This window comes from Miscanthus floridulus, chromosome 10, assembly GCF_019320115.1.
Source record: "Miscanthus floridulus cultivar M001 chromosome 10, ASM1932011v1, whole genome shotgun sequence".
In the NCBI taxonomy this organism is placed as follows: Eukaryota; Viridiplantae; Streptophyta; class Magnoliopsida; order Poales; family Poaceae; genus Miscanthus; species Miscanthus floridulus.
In genome coordinates this window covers 83,991,414-84,007,340 of record NC_089589.1, presented here as the reverse complement: position 1 = coordinate 84,007,340, position 15,927 = coordinate 83,991,414, and the positions used below count along the sequence as shown (strand labels likewise).

Genomic DNA, 15,927 nt, shown 5'->3' with positions numbered 1-15,927 from the left:
TTGCTCTATAGGTGATACATATCATATCGGCTTTTACTATCTTTGAAGATTTTTACTTTTTGAACTAGAGGCGATACCCTCCTGGTACTGGCTATTGGAGCTAAGAATGAATCGGCTTATCAAATTCAGATGTTAGGACAACATTTCTTCAAGCATTTTCATTCCAAAGATCAAACGATCGATCAATCCAAGTCAAGCATCCCATTAAGCGAAACAGAACTTCTCTTAAGAAATCCATTAACTATGAATCGCACTTACACTATAACTCAGCATTCACATATGTCGGCCTAAACCCATCTCCAAGACTCAATGCTTATTTTTCCTTAATGGCCGACATGACGCCACGATTATTGATCAAAACAAACTTTTAGAGCCGATTGCTTGAACCAGCTGTTGGCCTTCATTATTAATCCTGATGAAGCCTCCTTCCCATGTTTTGCCAGAAAGGCATTCGAAGTCTCCTAGGCCCCAAAAGACTGGATTGGCTATTGCAATACTTACAGACTCATCAGCGTGAACCATCTCGACATCATCTCCATGCTATTGAATCAAACACTGATGCATGGTCGATGGCACACAACAGTTTGCGTGAATCTAGTCACGACCGAGGAGTAAACTGTATGATCCTTTTCATCGATGACAAAGAACTTGGTGAGTAGAGTTTTACTCCCGATTATTAGTTCGACGTTCATTGCCCCCCGGGTCTTTGATGTATTACCTCTGAAGTCCCTAAGCATCATGTCGGTTTCAAGCAAATCTCCTGGTCCCTTGCCAAGCTTACGGAAAGTGGTGTATGGCATAAGATTGACAGAAGCACCTTCGTCTACTAACATTTTATTCATTGGCTTCCCATCGACAAAACCTTTCATGTATAAAGCCTTCAAGTGCTAATGTTTGACTAGCCTATCAAATATCGCTTGCTGTGTAACCATCAACTTGGCAACCATCTCTTCATACTCCGATTCATCAAAGTCTGAATAAACTTCCTGATCTATCGGAGCTCTGAATTCCGATGGCAGCAGAAAAGCCATTTGGATATTGGCCGATGGTTGTTTTCTATCGGTTGTTTGCTTAGCATGCCATACTGGAGTTTTATCGGATGCCTGAGCCTATTCCATCTCTTTATTCCTTAGGCGTTGCACCCTTCTCTTCTGGCTTCTTGTCAATCATCCGAGGCACCATTGGCCTTTCTTCTAGACATGTTCCCTCTGGTTGCTTCCTTCTTCATGATCAGCCTAGTCTTGGTCAACAACTCCTTTTCCCAGCTGATCATGAATACTTTTATTTTTAAGTGTCGATCCATGTTATTATGATGATATGCATCTTGGGCATGGATAGACCGGTGGTTGATTTGAGATTGCCTAAACTCCCAATATTGATTGCTGCATTCTGGACAATTATATCTGGTAGGCAATTTCAAACCTTCGTTCAAGCAGTATCTAAAGAAAGGACAATTCCAGTGCGATTTGGCTTGCTTCCTTTCATACCTCTCTTCTTCTAGTTGACGCTGGTATTCTTGATCCTCTAACCATCGCTAATAGTCTTTTTCCTTCTGTCGCTGCCACTTATTCAACAGGATCTGAGATGTGACTCGCTGCTTCATCGCTCCATCCTTTGATGTTTCCCCCTACTCACATTGGCTCTTCTGCTGACCACGACGTTTTCTAATCTCTCTGTATTCATCAGCCGATATATGCATCTTGGGATTAACTGTTCTAGCTTCTCTTGATTTGGTCGATGTTAGGACCTTAGTCTTTTCTTTGAATAGCCCAACGTCAACCATATTTTGATCTTCTGGGAAAGGATTATCATCAACTTTCATCTTCCGAGGCATATCAAACTTGAGCCTCCCTTGCTGAATAGCCTTCATTATATGCTGCCGGAAAATTCTGCATTCATTAGTGGAATGAGAAGTAGCATTATGGAACTTGCAGAACTTCTTATTCTTCAACTGTTCAGGGGGCAACATAACATGATTGTCCGGCAATTTGATCTGGCCCTTCTCAAGTAAGAAGTCAAAGAGCCTGTCTGATTTTGTGACATCGAAGTCATAGCTCTCCACGATTCCTCTTCCCCAAGGATTGGGTACCATCACTGTCTTCTTACCCCAATTCCATTCAGCTACAGCAACCTCTTCTTCTTCATCTTCATAGCCGTCATCAATTGAGTATGGGTCATAAGCTTCGGCTACAGTGGTGCTCTTCTAGAATCGGGTATCTCTGCGCATACTCTGGAATTGGCTATTGAGCGCTGCTGCCCGTTGAGCCAATTGTCCCAAGTTATCAAACTCTTGTCCCAGCAACTTTTCTTTCCACATTGACAACATTCCTTGGACAGCTAAAGCAGCTAGCTGATCATCGGCCAAGTTCAATGAGAAGCACAAGTTTCTAGTCTCTTGGAATCTTTGAAGAAACTCAATGCCTGATTCATTAGTCCTCTGTCTCATGGTTGTCAAATCGGTTATCTTCTTCTCTCCAGTCCTAGTGTAAAAATATGTATGAAACTTCTTTTCTAGGCCAGCCCAATTGGTAATGGAGTTGACTGGTAGTGACGAAAACCATGTGAGAAGAAATGAACTCGATGGGCATCCTCAACTAACGCTTCTCCCAATTGTGTTAGATACCGACTGACATGTTCTATTGTGCTTGTACTGTCTTGACCAGTGAACTTGGCAAACTCTGGGAGCCTGTAATTTATAGGAAGAGCGACCAAATCATACCATTCTGGATATGAGCGTTTGTATGAAAAGGTCAGCCCTTTTGGCTTTAGACTAAACTGATTCTTCATCATCTCGGTCACCTTCAGCAGCAACTCATCAGCTTATGGATTTGTATTTCTTGGTACTTGCTGACCCATCTGTAGAATGAAATCTCACGTGCCTTGATATCCTGGATTTGGCATCATGTGGAGGGTGTTATAATTCATGTCATAGTGATAGCCTTATGGAATCTCAATCTGTTGGGTCCTTTGCTGGCTTTCTACTTGAAGTCTCTGATTATAGATATAAGGATCTATATCTCTACGGATCCTTTGAATTGATGGTGCTATTTTTTGAGCTGACGACGGTATGTGGCCTGATGTGCCAAAATTGATCATCTAGTTCTGACTTTGCCCCGCCGGCTATTGCACATGCTGTATTGACGGTCTAGGATTGTACTATATTTGATTCGTGGTAGTACCTAGAGTTTGTTCAGATGAACCTTGAAGTGCCTAGACGTCACCATTACCAGCTGGTGCTGCTTCTTGATGGCTGGTACCGACTTGATTAGTCTCTTGAGTCGACGGATCTGGAATGTTGTAACAAGTCGATCCAACCGGACCAACTAGAATTCCATGAATCATCTCTTTCATGGCGTTGTGAAATGCATCAACGAAAGCTTCATTGCGGCTTGATATGGCATCACGAAAAGATTTGTCTATGGCTTCCGTAAATAAACGCCTGTCTTCAGCTTCGACTGTATCTGTCTGCCCGTGTAGTAGAACTCTTGGTAGTGGAAATTTCTAAATAATTGTGCTGTCACGTGTTTTGGTGTAGGACAACAAACACTTCTTCTAAAATTCTTCTGTAGCTTTGTTGATGGTATCCTTATCTTCATTAGGTAGGTCTTCATAATGTACCATAAGGATGTTGTCATTGTTGTGAACCGCCATGACGATTGTGGTGTTCCACCGGGCGTGCCAGAAATGTGTGTCGACACAGAATTTTTATCTCCATGCCAAGGACACACACAGCAAGCCAGAAAGTACAAGCAGACCCGCCTAGCTTCAGCGCAAGGGTGGTCAATCCTACGCAATCCTCCCAAGACGTGCCAGTCAATTTGACCCTGCAATTGACAAGGAGAGAAAGCTCATCAGTAATTAAGGGCGGAACGTGCCGGTGTTGCCAGACAGTCCCGAATGTGCGGCTCTAAGAGCTTATATGAGAGGAGATCGACTAAATAGTCGATTCTAGCATATTCATAAGAATAAATCGATTAAAGCTCATGGGATTGTATAAGAAGGACCGGTTATCATTCAGGATAAATATTATTTAAGAAAATATTAGTCAATGGCAATAAGATATCAATGATGATCGGTTTATACTGAGCCAATGATTACAAGTAATCGAACTCCTTTTTATATAAAGAAACAATTCAACACCACTTAACCATTTAATAAAGATAAATCTAATGAACATGTTAGATCTCATCTATCGCCATGACCAGTGGGGCATGAGGCAGAATCATGCAGGCTGTAAAAACAACAATAGACTCGACGACCCTAACTCATTACTAATAGCAGTGGGGCATGAGGTAGAATCATGCTGGCCGTAATACAATAATAAAATCATGGGGCTAACATATCTTTCAACTTATCTCTACTTCAATGACCTCATAATGTGAACTGTTCGTGAAAGCGCTCGATATCGGCTAAACAGCCGATTCAGGCATAACGCACAGTTAAGGTCATGCCTTCTCAGGAACGGATCTACCAACTAACGATCCCCACTCCACGGTGCTAATAGTGGGGTGAGAGGCAGAATCCCACAGGCCACGATAACGGGCCACGAAACGGTTCTCGCTAACCAATAGATCTACTCAACATCAAACATGCCTTAACTGCACGCTATGCACGATTAAGATTGATATAAAATAGCCGATAAAACATAACTCATCATTTAAGGTGTAGATTAGATCAACTTTAGATTAGCAAACGATGGGTTAAATAAGATATAAGGCCGATCCAGATCAATCTCAATCGGGCAGAGTGATATTGCTATAATTAGATAAACGATGAAAGCAGTAAGCAATATCGGTAACTTAATGAATCTACCAAAGACTGTCATCCTAAGGTAGAGCCGATAACTTGACCTTGATCTAATTCAAGCAGTGGGGTGTGAGGCAGAATCACACAGGCCATACTTGAATTAGACAAGAGTCGATAACTAGCCTATACCATAGTCGCAGTGGGGGTCGATCGGATCGATGCAGCCATACAAACAGAGGTATAAACCATGACGGTACTTACAAAAAAGCAGTGGAAGTCGACCGGATCGATGCAGCCATACTCGCTGAAGAACTCGCCGAGATCTACTCTAATCCTACTCCTAAGGGGTGGCCGGAGCCGAAAAAAGTAATTGACTTGTATTTGATTGATTGTCTGTTTTTACAATAGCTGGGGTTTGATATTTATAACATGAATCCTACTCGAGCACGATTTGCTACAATCTTTGGCATAAAAATGAAAACATTCCTAATTTAAGATAACTTGGACTCTAATCTTTCCCTTTTTGTAGAGTCCAGCATGTCTCGTCCCAGCGCCGATCATAGCCTCAATCGTGATCTGCTGGCGCTATCTGAAGAAAGCCAATTCTAGTGCTATATCCGAATCAGCTGGTTTCGATCCGCACGCAATTGATCCCTTGCTGACATGATTTTAGGAGCTCTCGAGCTTCTAAGATCCTTCTTCCAAATTCTGGTGTAAACAAAAGGTTGGAGGGCATAAACTTTATTCCTAGCGTATTTAATTGTTGCTTGTGGACATATCTTTACTAGGAAAACATGTCAACTAAGTCATTGTGAAGTGAGGTACGACTAAAGAAATCCTATCTTTTCTATGTAAGCTCTTGGAGATTTCTTGTTTTGTTAAAACTTCAAAATTAATAGCTTCAGTTCTCCTCAATGGTGAGATTTCCTACCAAGGCGAAATATCATGTTACATGCTGAAAACCTTCCACATATGCTACTTGTCTTCGCTTTGAGCTTTGTCAAACTTTGTTGACCCGTGTTGAGAATTTTATCACGCTCTCAAGATCAAGTTCACATACACTCCACCAAATATATGCTATACTTCTACACTAGAAGTAAGCAAAAACATGCCTTCCTATTTCTAACAAATAAAACTCCATGTTTTCAAGCATAATCTTTCTCCATCATTGAGGCATCAACTATACAAAAATATTGAAAAAAGAGAAAAAAATTGGGACACATGAAAGACCATGAGTTAAAAAATGTATGGACACATTTTTGGTCCATAGTCGAGCAAAAAAACTAGCCATGCTCCCAAATAAGGGATGGAGAAAGAATCGTGTCATGCTATGGAGTAATCATGATCATCCTACCCCCACACACATGCACATCTTGATATAAGTGTATGCCATTTTTCTCCATGGATCCATTGTTTGACTTAGCAATATATACAATGCTCAAATGGACCCACCGAAGGTGTGTCGATGCTCAAATGGAAGTGGGACTTCATACCCATGCTCCCAAGCACCATAGGGGCCACCACAACAATGGAGGGAGGCCCACACCTCAGTGGGGCATCGCCCAACATCCTCCAAGGTTTCCCAACGGTGAACTCCACCAAACTGACTCAAGTTTGGACAACATGCAAGAAAACACAAAATAGACTAATCCCAAGCATCAGTTTGAGGTGGTTTGATCCAAGGGTTGTGAGGGGGCTCTCCCACGGATTCATGGGCCCACCTTGGAGTAACCCCTACTCCACCTCTTGCTATAAATAGTACCCTCACTCCTCACTTGTAACAGACACCACAAGAGAAGCTCTCTCTACTCTCAGATGTAGTCTTAGTGTTAGTGTTAGTCTTAGTGGGAGTTAGAGTGAAGAGGAACTCTGCTTAGAGTCTAGAGCAGTCTTTAGGAGTCTAGCGCCCTTTTATCTCTCTTGTAAGACTTTACTCATTTTAATACATATTACTTTCTATGCAAGTTCTATTTCAAGTCTTGTTACTTTGAGCACTAGTATTGTTCTCTACCTATGCTCTAGTGATACTTATAACTACCTTGTTTAGTGTGGTTACATCCTGTGTGGGAACATCATTTGATTATGGTGCTCTAATCTTATTTCATTGGGACCCGGATTGGAGTAGTAAGTCTATAGATTAGCTTGCCTATGTGTTTATGGCTAGGCCTCCGGATAGTTAGTGGTAGGTGGAGGTGGTGATAGCCCTATCCATTCTTCTGTATTGTACCACGATAGGTCTAGTTATTAAATCATAGGGCTCATGGCATGGTTGGGCCTAATCAGCCCTCTAGGTGAGTTTAGGGCAGGTGTGCTCTGAAGGGCATGCGAATCCCTCTATTTCTTGGTTTATTTGTATCACTGTAGTTCCTGGCTAGAGCTGTGCTTGTTTAGAAGTAACTTAGGACTCTTATGCTTTCTCTCATTCATTGTCCTCTCACTTAGTTACACTTTCACTTTACCTTTTCATGAGTAGAACTTCTTGTGTGTTGCCCTATCTTATCGTATATCACTTAGCCCCACTTTAGTCTAGTTGGTAAACTAGTTAGTAGATATGTGATGGTTAACTATCACCTTCTTTAGCCATTGCCTTCCTGAGAATAAATACAATACCTTGGAATACTATTGGGTGAAATGCTACAATGGTATTCTGTGCTTGCAGAATATTCTACATGAGCATAAGAAATACCAACAAGTAGCAAGCAAAAATGTTTTTGAAAACACTTTGAAAAATGCTAACTCAGTGCTTAGATGTTGGGCAAAACATTTGGAAGTCAACACACTTGCAAAGTTGGGGACGAAAGGCACTTGATGGTGCTAATTATTACTCACCGGATGTCTGGTGTGGCACTAGAGTGCCCACCAGAGAGCTCCTTGAGTGCACTGACCTGAGTGGATTTTCCAGCTCGGCACCTTGGCTTCTAGTGTACACCAGATTGATGGCACCTGTGAGCACCACTAGAGCGTGTGAAGTTCAAATGAAGGCACCAGACGCATTTGGTGTGGTCACCGAACGTCACACTGGGGCATTCTAATAGAGAGGATGTTTTTTGGGGACTGGAACTCTATCATGCATCGGAGGTGTCTGCTGTCGCACCGGACATGTCACCAGAGAGGAGTTCTAGAGAGCATGTAACTGGGGTTTCATGAGCGAACACTCACCAGACATGTCTGGTGTGTGCCGGACATGGCACCGGAGACGCTATAGTGCCAAATGATAGTTTTCTAGCCATTGGGGACATCCCGTGCGGCACTCAGGTGCTCACCAGAGAGCTCTGGTGCACCCGCGATTACTGAGTGAAGAGGGCAACATTTTGATTTTTGAGTGGGGCTATAAATAGACCTTGTGGCCAGCCTTGGCCATTATCTTGGCACTCCTAACACTTGTCCACACCATTTGAGAGCCGAGCAACACACTCCACTCACGTGCATCCATTTGATTCACGCATTTGGGTGAGATTGGAGAGCCTCTAGTGCATTTGCATCGTCGATTTGCATCTCGTGGCACTAATTGAGCATAGCAGCTAGTTGTGGCTCTAATCAAGCATTGTGAGGGCCAGGGCTCTTGTGTTTGTCCCCACGGGAGATCACAAAGAGCAACTCTAGTGAAATGCTCGTGGCTTGTTGTAGTGCACCACTTGATTGATTATTATGGTACCTGTCACGGGGTCAGAACCACGGCAATCATTGTTGTTCGAGACGGTGTCAGAGTACGGGTCTTTGGTGGCTCGGGTGGACTCAAGAACACAAGAATCACAGAGAGAACACAACGGTTTATCCTAGTTCGGGCCAATTGGTGCCCTACGTCCAGCAGTTGATGATCCTTATACTCAAAAGCACCCAAAATCGGGGCGTTACAATAGGGTTGTAGATAGGTTTTGCAGGGGGTTAGCTCGGTGCTAATCCTAAGGTTGCCTCGCCACCGGTAGAGCCTTCCCCTCGTTGTCTAGGAGGAAGACGACGGGATGCGGTGGAGAAGCTCTCGGTGCCCCTCTCTGGGTTGCCTTGCTCTCAGTGCTGAGCAGAGGCCAAAGGATGGAATGGAATGATCTATCTTTTGATGATCCTCCTCCCCCCTCCTAGGTCCGGCCTTATCCCTTATATAACGAGCTTGGTCGGGTACATGGCGGTTTGGGGGAACTAGTCTACGGTCTACATGCGCCGGAGTCCAGGAGCGCCTTGCAGCGACGCGCCGTGGACCGTGGAGGTGTCGTGGAGTCAAAGAAGCCTTGTGCGTCGTTCGACTGCTCTGTTCTAACACTCTGCGTGGCCGGTTGTGTCAGCTTGTACTGGCCTCCGCTAGGTAGACCTTCTGGAGTCTTCTTGGCGGTGAAGGAGGTTGGCTCCAAGGGCTAACGCACGAGCCCGGGAGCCTCCAAGCCCCTGGAGGCCACGGGGAAGCTTTGTCTTCTTGTGTCATGCCCCGTGCGTGACCTTGTCGGGAAAGTGGCCAACAATGGCGTGCCCAAGGGGCAACGCCAGGGAGCCCCCAAGCCTCGGTAGCTTGGGGCGTGTCTTCTTGCGCCTAGTCCTTGGCTGGCGTCATTGGCCGGGCAGGAGCCAGGGGCCGGGGCTGAGTGCTGGCGTAGATTGGGAGCCCTAGGGCTTGGGCAAGCCCTCGAGTCCCAAGCGGAGGTCGCGGCGTAGTCAGGCTCGGTAGGGTTTCTCCTCCAGAGGGTGCGCGCGAGCGTACCCAATGGGTATAGCCCCCGAGCGATCCTGGAGGGGTCGGTCGGGGGGTCTTCATCATTCAGGAACCACTAGATCCGAGGCTTAACATACCCATATGTTAGGATCTTGTCAGTACCCAAGTGTGGGTCTAGCTTGTCACGCTAGTTACACGTGAACCATCACTTGGGGACTCACCACAACGAGGATGTGTGTTGCCGGCATGTAACCGAACCTCAAGGATAAATCTTGGGGACTCAATTTCCCGGTCCGGTATATTGCTTCCATACTTGTTGTTTCATTCATATCTTGCTTGTGTGGTGGTTTCTTGTAGTGGTAGCTAACTAGAGTATTAGTCATAGTTGTTTGTAGCAACTAGTTTTAGTTGCTCTCTTTTGTGGCTCTAGTTAGTTTGTGTTAGTTGTAGCTCTTGTGTGGTGCTTGTGCTTAGATTAGAAATCATAGCTACTAGAATTGTGTAGGGGCTTGCTTGGGTGTCAATAGAGCTAGTGCAAGCAGAGGCTTTTATGATTTGTTATTTCACTAATTAATCTCCTTTGCACCAGTATTGTGAATTGTAGGAATATGTTTATAGGATATTCAACCCCTCTAGCCATCTAGATTCTATCATCTTCCCCTCTTAGTTCCCAGGGTTAATCACCCTGTGGCTATCAAACTTGCCCTTAGTGGTTCTGTCACTCTTATACTTTGTGCACTAGGGCCTATTTGTTTGAGTTGTCGCTTTTGAGCTTTGGCTCAAAAGATGACTTTTCTGGCTTTTGGATACTAACTGTTGGCTTTTTGCTATTGACTTTGTGATAAATTTTTAGCTTCTCAGCACATCAAAAGCCAGAAAGGTTCATCTGAGTGTGCCTTTTAGGTTTTAGTTCATTTCTTAGAAGATAGCTTTTGTGGGGATTCTAGACAAATAAACATCATATTCAAACTAGAAAAGTGCAGGTTTTGAACTCTAGAACTTCTCGCATATCTGTTTATCATAAGATTTTGTATTTGGTTATCATTGAATCTTCCTGTGCAAAACTTGTACCGGAAGGCCAGAGATCAATGTGTTATGTGTGATCTCTATTGTTGGGGACGAAGCTCATCATCATGTTGTCAAATTACAAGGACCAGTGAACAAACATAGTACACCTCCGTACTTTGTTTGTTTCTGTGATACATAATCAGTAGGGGGCAACAACCCCTCATGTTCTCGTCAAGAAAAACGAACATAGTACATGTCCTAATGATCGAGTTTGAGCTCACTCAAACGGTTATCGGAAAGGACAGATGAAGTGTTGCTGTAACCTAGCAGTAGTGGTATCTTGCGCTAAAATAACCGTAGATTCCCAACCTTTGCTGTCGCTACTCTGTTTAATAAGGTTACTGGTTTGGTGGTCTGTCATGGGAATTAATTAGAGGTATCGTCTCAACAGCTTGATTCTTTGCATATGTACGCATGTGTAGCACTCCCTAGCTACGAAGACAGCCGGCAAGCGTCACGGCCTTTTCAGCTTCCCTTGTCACGTGCTATGTAAGCATGAATTTCATTCATTTCCATGTATATATGCCCTCATACTCATTCAACAACTGATTTTACGGCCATTATTTTGTGGCCATTTTAGTTCAGCTCGTGCAGATCGATCGGTGAATCCATGGCTGGAGAGGTGTGGGTGCTGGACATAGTATGGCATGTTCTGTTACTTGCTCCTAATGCGGTGGTGAGCTTTTGGAGTAGCTGGTCCATGGAATTCCTGGTTCTCGTGAGCTTGCTCCTGCACATTTCCCTCGCCATCTTCGCAGAGTTGAGATGGCACGGGGCTGGCCCCGTGCTCAAATTCATCGTTTGGCTGTTGTACGTGGGTGCCAACTATGTCGGGACGACCGCCCTGGGCAGCCTCTCAGTCAGTAGCGCCACCGGTGAGCACCAGCTTGTCGCCCTCTGGGGCGCCTTCTTCCTGCTGCACCTCGGTGGCCCCGACAGCATCACCGCCTGGTCGGTCGAAGACAACAATCTCTCCTGGCGCGATGCGCTGGAAGCCTTGCTGCGGGTCGTCGGAGCTGGCTATGTCGTCTGGACGTCGGTTTCCGGCAGCTGGAGCTTGGTCATTTCAGCTTGGCTGATGCTCGTCCTTGGTGCATACAAGTACGGGGAGAAGATACTAGCACTCTACCGTGCAAACCTGGACAACATCCGGAGCACGGTAGAGAAGAAGGAGGAGCTGGTGGGACAGAACGGCTTGGACAGCGGCTGTGGACATTGCTACAGCCCTCGACCATGGACCGGGTCGGAGTCGGAGTACCTGCAGGAAGAAGCAGAGGCCCTGTTGTATGCTCACTCCCTGTTCGAGAACATTTGCGTGCATGCCATGGTTGATGCTTCGGATGTGAAAGAAGACCCCGCTGCCCAAGAAGGCACGTCGTCATCTCTGCTTGACCGTGGATGGAAAGACATGTGCAAGGTGGTCGAGATGCAGCTCTCCCTGATGTACGACGTCCTCTACACCAAGGCCTCGGTGATCCACACCTGCCCAGGCTACTGCATCCGTGTCTTGGCGCCCATCTTCACCGCCACAGCATTCGTCCTGTTCGAGTTGAGCGACCTCGACCAAGGCAGCCGTTACCTGAGAGCTGACATTATGATCACCCGTGTTTTGCTGGGCGCCACCTTACTCCTGGAGACGGCGTCGCTGTTCAGGGCGCTGGGCTCATCATGGGCTGCATCCGCCTTGCGCTGCAGCAAGCGTCGATGGAGCTGGCTCCGCCATGCAGTCTTGTGCACGAGACGATGGCATCGGCTTCACAGTGCGCTCGCATCCCTTGGCAGCCTCATTATTTTTGCTTTAAGGCTGAAAGGAGGATACAGGAGGTGGTCAGGCAGCATGGGGCAGTTCAACCTGCTGCGCTTCTGCAGCACCCGCGACGATCCAGACGACCTATGCAGCATGCTGGCCAAGATGTTCGGCGTCGAGGACGAGGACTGGTGGACCAAATTCCGTCACTCACGGACAATTGAGATTCCAGAATGTGTCAAGAGGCTGCTGTTCGAGCGTGTAAAGGAGATGCTGGAAGATATCAAGGGTACAAAGGAGACGTTGCTGGATCAACAACACAAGAAACACAAGGACGAAAAGGTCGATCAAGAAATTGTGAAAGATTCGATGGCCAAACTGGACAGGTTCAGGACGCAGAGGGGAGAAGCGGCGCTAGAGGGGCTAAGACGCATGGATCTCCGCTGGAGTCTTGGCGACGAACTCCAAGAGGGCATCCTCACCTGGCATATTGCCACCCATGTTTTCCTCTTCAAGTCCAACAAAGCCAAGGCTGAATCTGCAATGCCATATGTGAAGGCAATCGGGACACTGTCAAGCTACATGATGTTCCTCCTCGCATTTCGCCCTGACATGCTTCCCGGCCTTGCTCTTCGCAGCTTGTACAAACTGACCTGCCAGGATTTATTCCGATTATCGAGTGACTACCGGAACCGGAGTAGGCGGTGCAGATCAAGACCTCGGCGTAGCCTCTGGGACATCATCATCCTAGGTTTGCTCAAGAGATTGTTAAGGTGGCATGGTCATCCTTGCTCATCTAGGCTGTCACAAGGAGAGGAAACGCTCGCAAGCATCTTGTGCGGAGATTACTCCATCGTCGATGCAGCTCTAGAAGATGAAGGTGAACCCAACGCCAACGGGGTCCCCTCAAGTGCCAAAACAGCCAATCAGCAACATCTGATGAATACAGGCAGCATTAAAAGTTACATTCCTCTCGGGAGTAAACTTGCAGATGAACTTCTCCGCATGGAGGAGACTGAGACTCCGGGATTGGACTTCTTGCAAGCCATCTTCAACGTGTGGGTCGAGATGCTGCTCTGCTCAAGCTACCGGTGCAGTCGAGAGTCCCATGCCAAACACCTCAGCAATGGGGGCGAGCTCACAACCGTCGTGTGGCTGACTGTGGAACACGCTGGCCTGTTCCCCATCGACAAAGACAGCAAGGTTCAAGCTTCGATCAAGCCGCCGCCAGGACCTACTACACCGCCCACACCAACACAAGATGAGTGTGAGGCCACTGGGATTGGGCACTCGGAGGTGAACATACGCATTTACGGGCTATTCTAGGAATAAGATCAAAATACATATGACATGGCCTCTTTTTTTTTTTTTGACAATAAAGAACTGTGAGGGAGATCCCCACAGTGAGAGCCATTTTCATTAATTTAAAAGAGAGAGAGGTTTATACATACAGGGAATTAACTGAAAGCATCAAGCCAAACACAAAAAGATGACCGCATGTCAACTTTAAACCTAACCGACTGAAGTAAACATTGACTTTTAAAGTTTCCAAGCCACCTAGGCAAAGCTGGATCATGCCTTTGGAAAACTTTGTCATGGCCTCCTTCGTTTTGACGTTTTCTACTGTCTTTTATTTACGCAATCATGTTGTGCACCTTCCGGCCGGGTTTTGACATTTGTCCATGGGCCTTCTTTTCTTGTTTTGTGTTGATCCAAATTTACCTGTACCAAATTCACCAGTGCTGTCTTTATCTTAGCTAAAAAGTGTTACAGAGCTGAGCGCAGAGCCTAAAAAAATGGCAGCCCATCTGAAAGCTGAGCGCAGAGCTTATCCTGCGGAAGGAGCGCACCTGGCCACAGAACCCTGCTGGGTGTCAGTGGCTCCCGTCTCCCGGTGATTGCCGGTCTATCCGGGCTGTGCGACGGCCAGGTCGTGCGACGAGAGGGTGCCAGAGTGGTCGACGTCGAGCACGTCGAACTCCTCCAGGAACTCTGCGATCTCCTCTTGGCTGATCTTCCCCAGCTCCTTGAGCTTGTACAGCGCAAACTCTGCGGCGCTGACCCTGTGGTCGCCGTCGAGGTCCGCCGCCTCGAGGTCCATGCTGGTAGTCCGCCGAGTGAGCACCCAATGCGCCAGCTCCCTCTGCCGCCGCTCCGCGGCCAGCTCCGCCGCGTACAGGAAGAACAGCGCCACCACCAACGTGCTCACGGTGATCCACGCAGCTGCGAACGCGCGCCCGGCCGTCGACGAGAAGCTGCGGTCGCCGTACCCAAGCGTGGTTACCGTTGCGCACACACAGTAGAACGCGTCCACGAGGCGCATCCCTTCGACCTTCATCAGGAACGCCATCCCGGACGCGAGGACTACGGCAAGGAGGCCGGTGGCGGTGTAGAGCTTGTAGCGGACCTTGTTGGCCTCCATGTCCCGCAGCGACTTGGGGTCGTCGGCGTGGTTAAGGTGCACCGCGCGGAAGACGAGCGCCTCCTGCTTCTCGACAAGGTAGTCGGCGGCCTTGCTAAGGAAGGCTCCAACCAGGGCCACGCCGGCGAAGGCGAAGACGCAGGCAAGCAGCTTGGCGACGTCGCTGGACGGGACGATGTCGCCGTACCCGACGGTGGTCATTGTGACCACGCAGAAGTAGAGCGCGTCCAGCGCGCGGTTGCCGCTGCGGTCACCGGACATGTCGTCCATGGAAAGGTAGAACGCGGCGGTCCCGGCGAGGAGGTAGGCGAGCAGGAGGATGCCCACGAGCCAGAACCTCGGCCGCGCACCGGTGATCAGCCCATTGGGCGGCACCGGCGGCAAGGTGCCGCTGGCGCCCTTCCGACTCATGTTCTGCCTCAGGAGAATGGATCCTTGCTCGGCGTTGTGAGACAGCGCCGTCTGGCAGCGCCGGAACCTTCTCGCCCTTCCCGGCGGCGGCATCTTAGAACGGTCGCCGTCATGTAACAGGTGTTGCTGAACGCCGTTCTCCTCCATTACTCTCTAGGTCTATAGGCTACGTTGCTGGAAAGGAGAGGCGAGATGGGGTGAAGAATTTGCCTGAAACTTCAGAGTTGCAAGCTTGCAGCAATGGAAAAAAACTGTCGATCTCTCCCTGTCCCATCTTACCGTTGTTTTTTGAGACGGTCGGATCCTTCTGAACGGCTCAATGCAACCTGTTCTTTTTCCTTGTCATTGTCTGGTGTCACAAGTTAACTATTCATGTGTGGACGCGCATTTTTGTTGTCAAGTTTTTTGGGGCAAAAGAATCGGATATTCTTTGTCTTAACGTTATGTATCTTGTGAGCTTCACAAGAAAACTAAAGCTTTTTTTAATATAAGAAGCATTGTTTTGTACTTTCTGCTTACAGTCACTGTCAATAGAAATATGATGTGCCAACTGCATTGCATGTGGTTGTGACTGCCAATGATGCGTATGGTTCCAACATTTTGGTCTGCCTATCTCGGTACCAAAAATAGTGCACTTCTAACGGTGTAGGCGCCACAATTGTATTATTTTTTCTAGGACGGTGACAGTAGCAATTAATTAGGAGACATTATGCATTGAGAATTGAGATATAATTTGCGGACAATAAGAGAGAGGGATTTGTTATCAAGGTTTCTAATTCTAATAAGGTGCAGCGATCGTGAAAGAGTCTATAGTCCAATGGTTACGAGAGTCTCAGTAGCACCTCATGTCCTGAGTTCGACTCCTGTGCGAGCGAATTTTCAAGGATTTAA

At 47.0% G+C, this 15,927-nt stretch overlaps 2 protein-coding genes across 2 annotated transcripts; one reads left to right on the top strand and one right to left on the bottom strand.

Moving 5' to 3' along the window:
• The first annotated feature begins 11,066 nt into the window (after window positions 1-11,066).
• On the top strand, window positions 11,067-13,529 carry LOC136488968 (uncharacterized). The gene has a single exon (XM_066485732.1). It carries the CDS (start codon window positions 11,067-11,069, stop codon window positions 13,527-13,529), a length of 2,463 nt encoding a protein of 820 aa, XP_066341829.1.
• On the bottom strand, window positions 13,515-15,370 carry LOC136484990 (two pore potassium channel b-like). Its single transcript, XM_066481943.1, has one exon. The coding sequence runs from the start codon at window positions 15,181-15,183 to the stop codon at window positions 14,110-14,112; it is 1,074 nt and encodes a 357-aa protein (XP_066338040.1). The 5' UTR covers window positions 15,184-15,370; the 3' UTR covers window positions 13,515-14,109.
• Window positions 15,371-15,927: the final 557 nt, after the last annotated feature.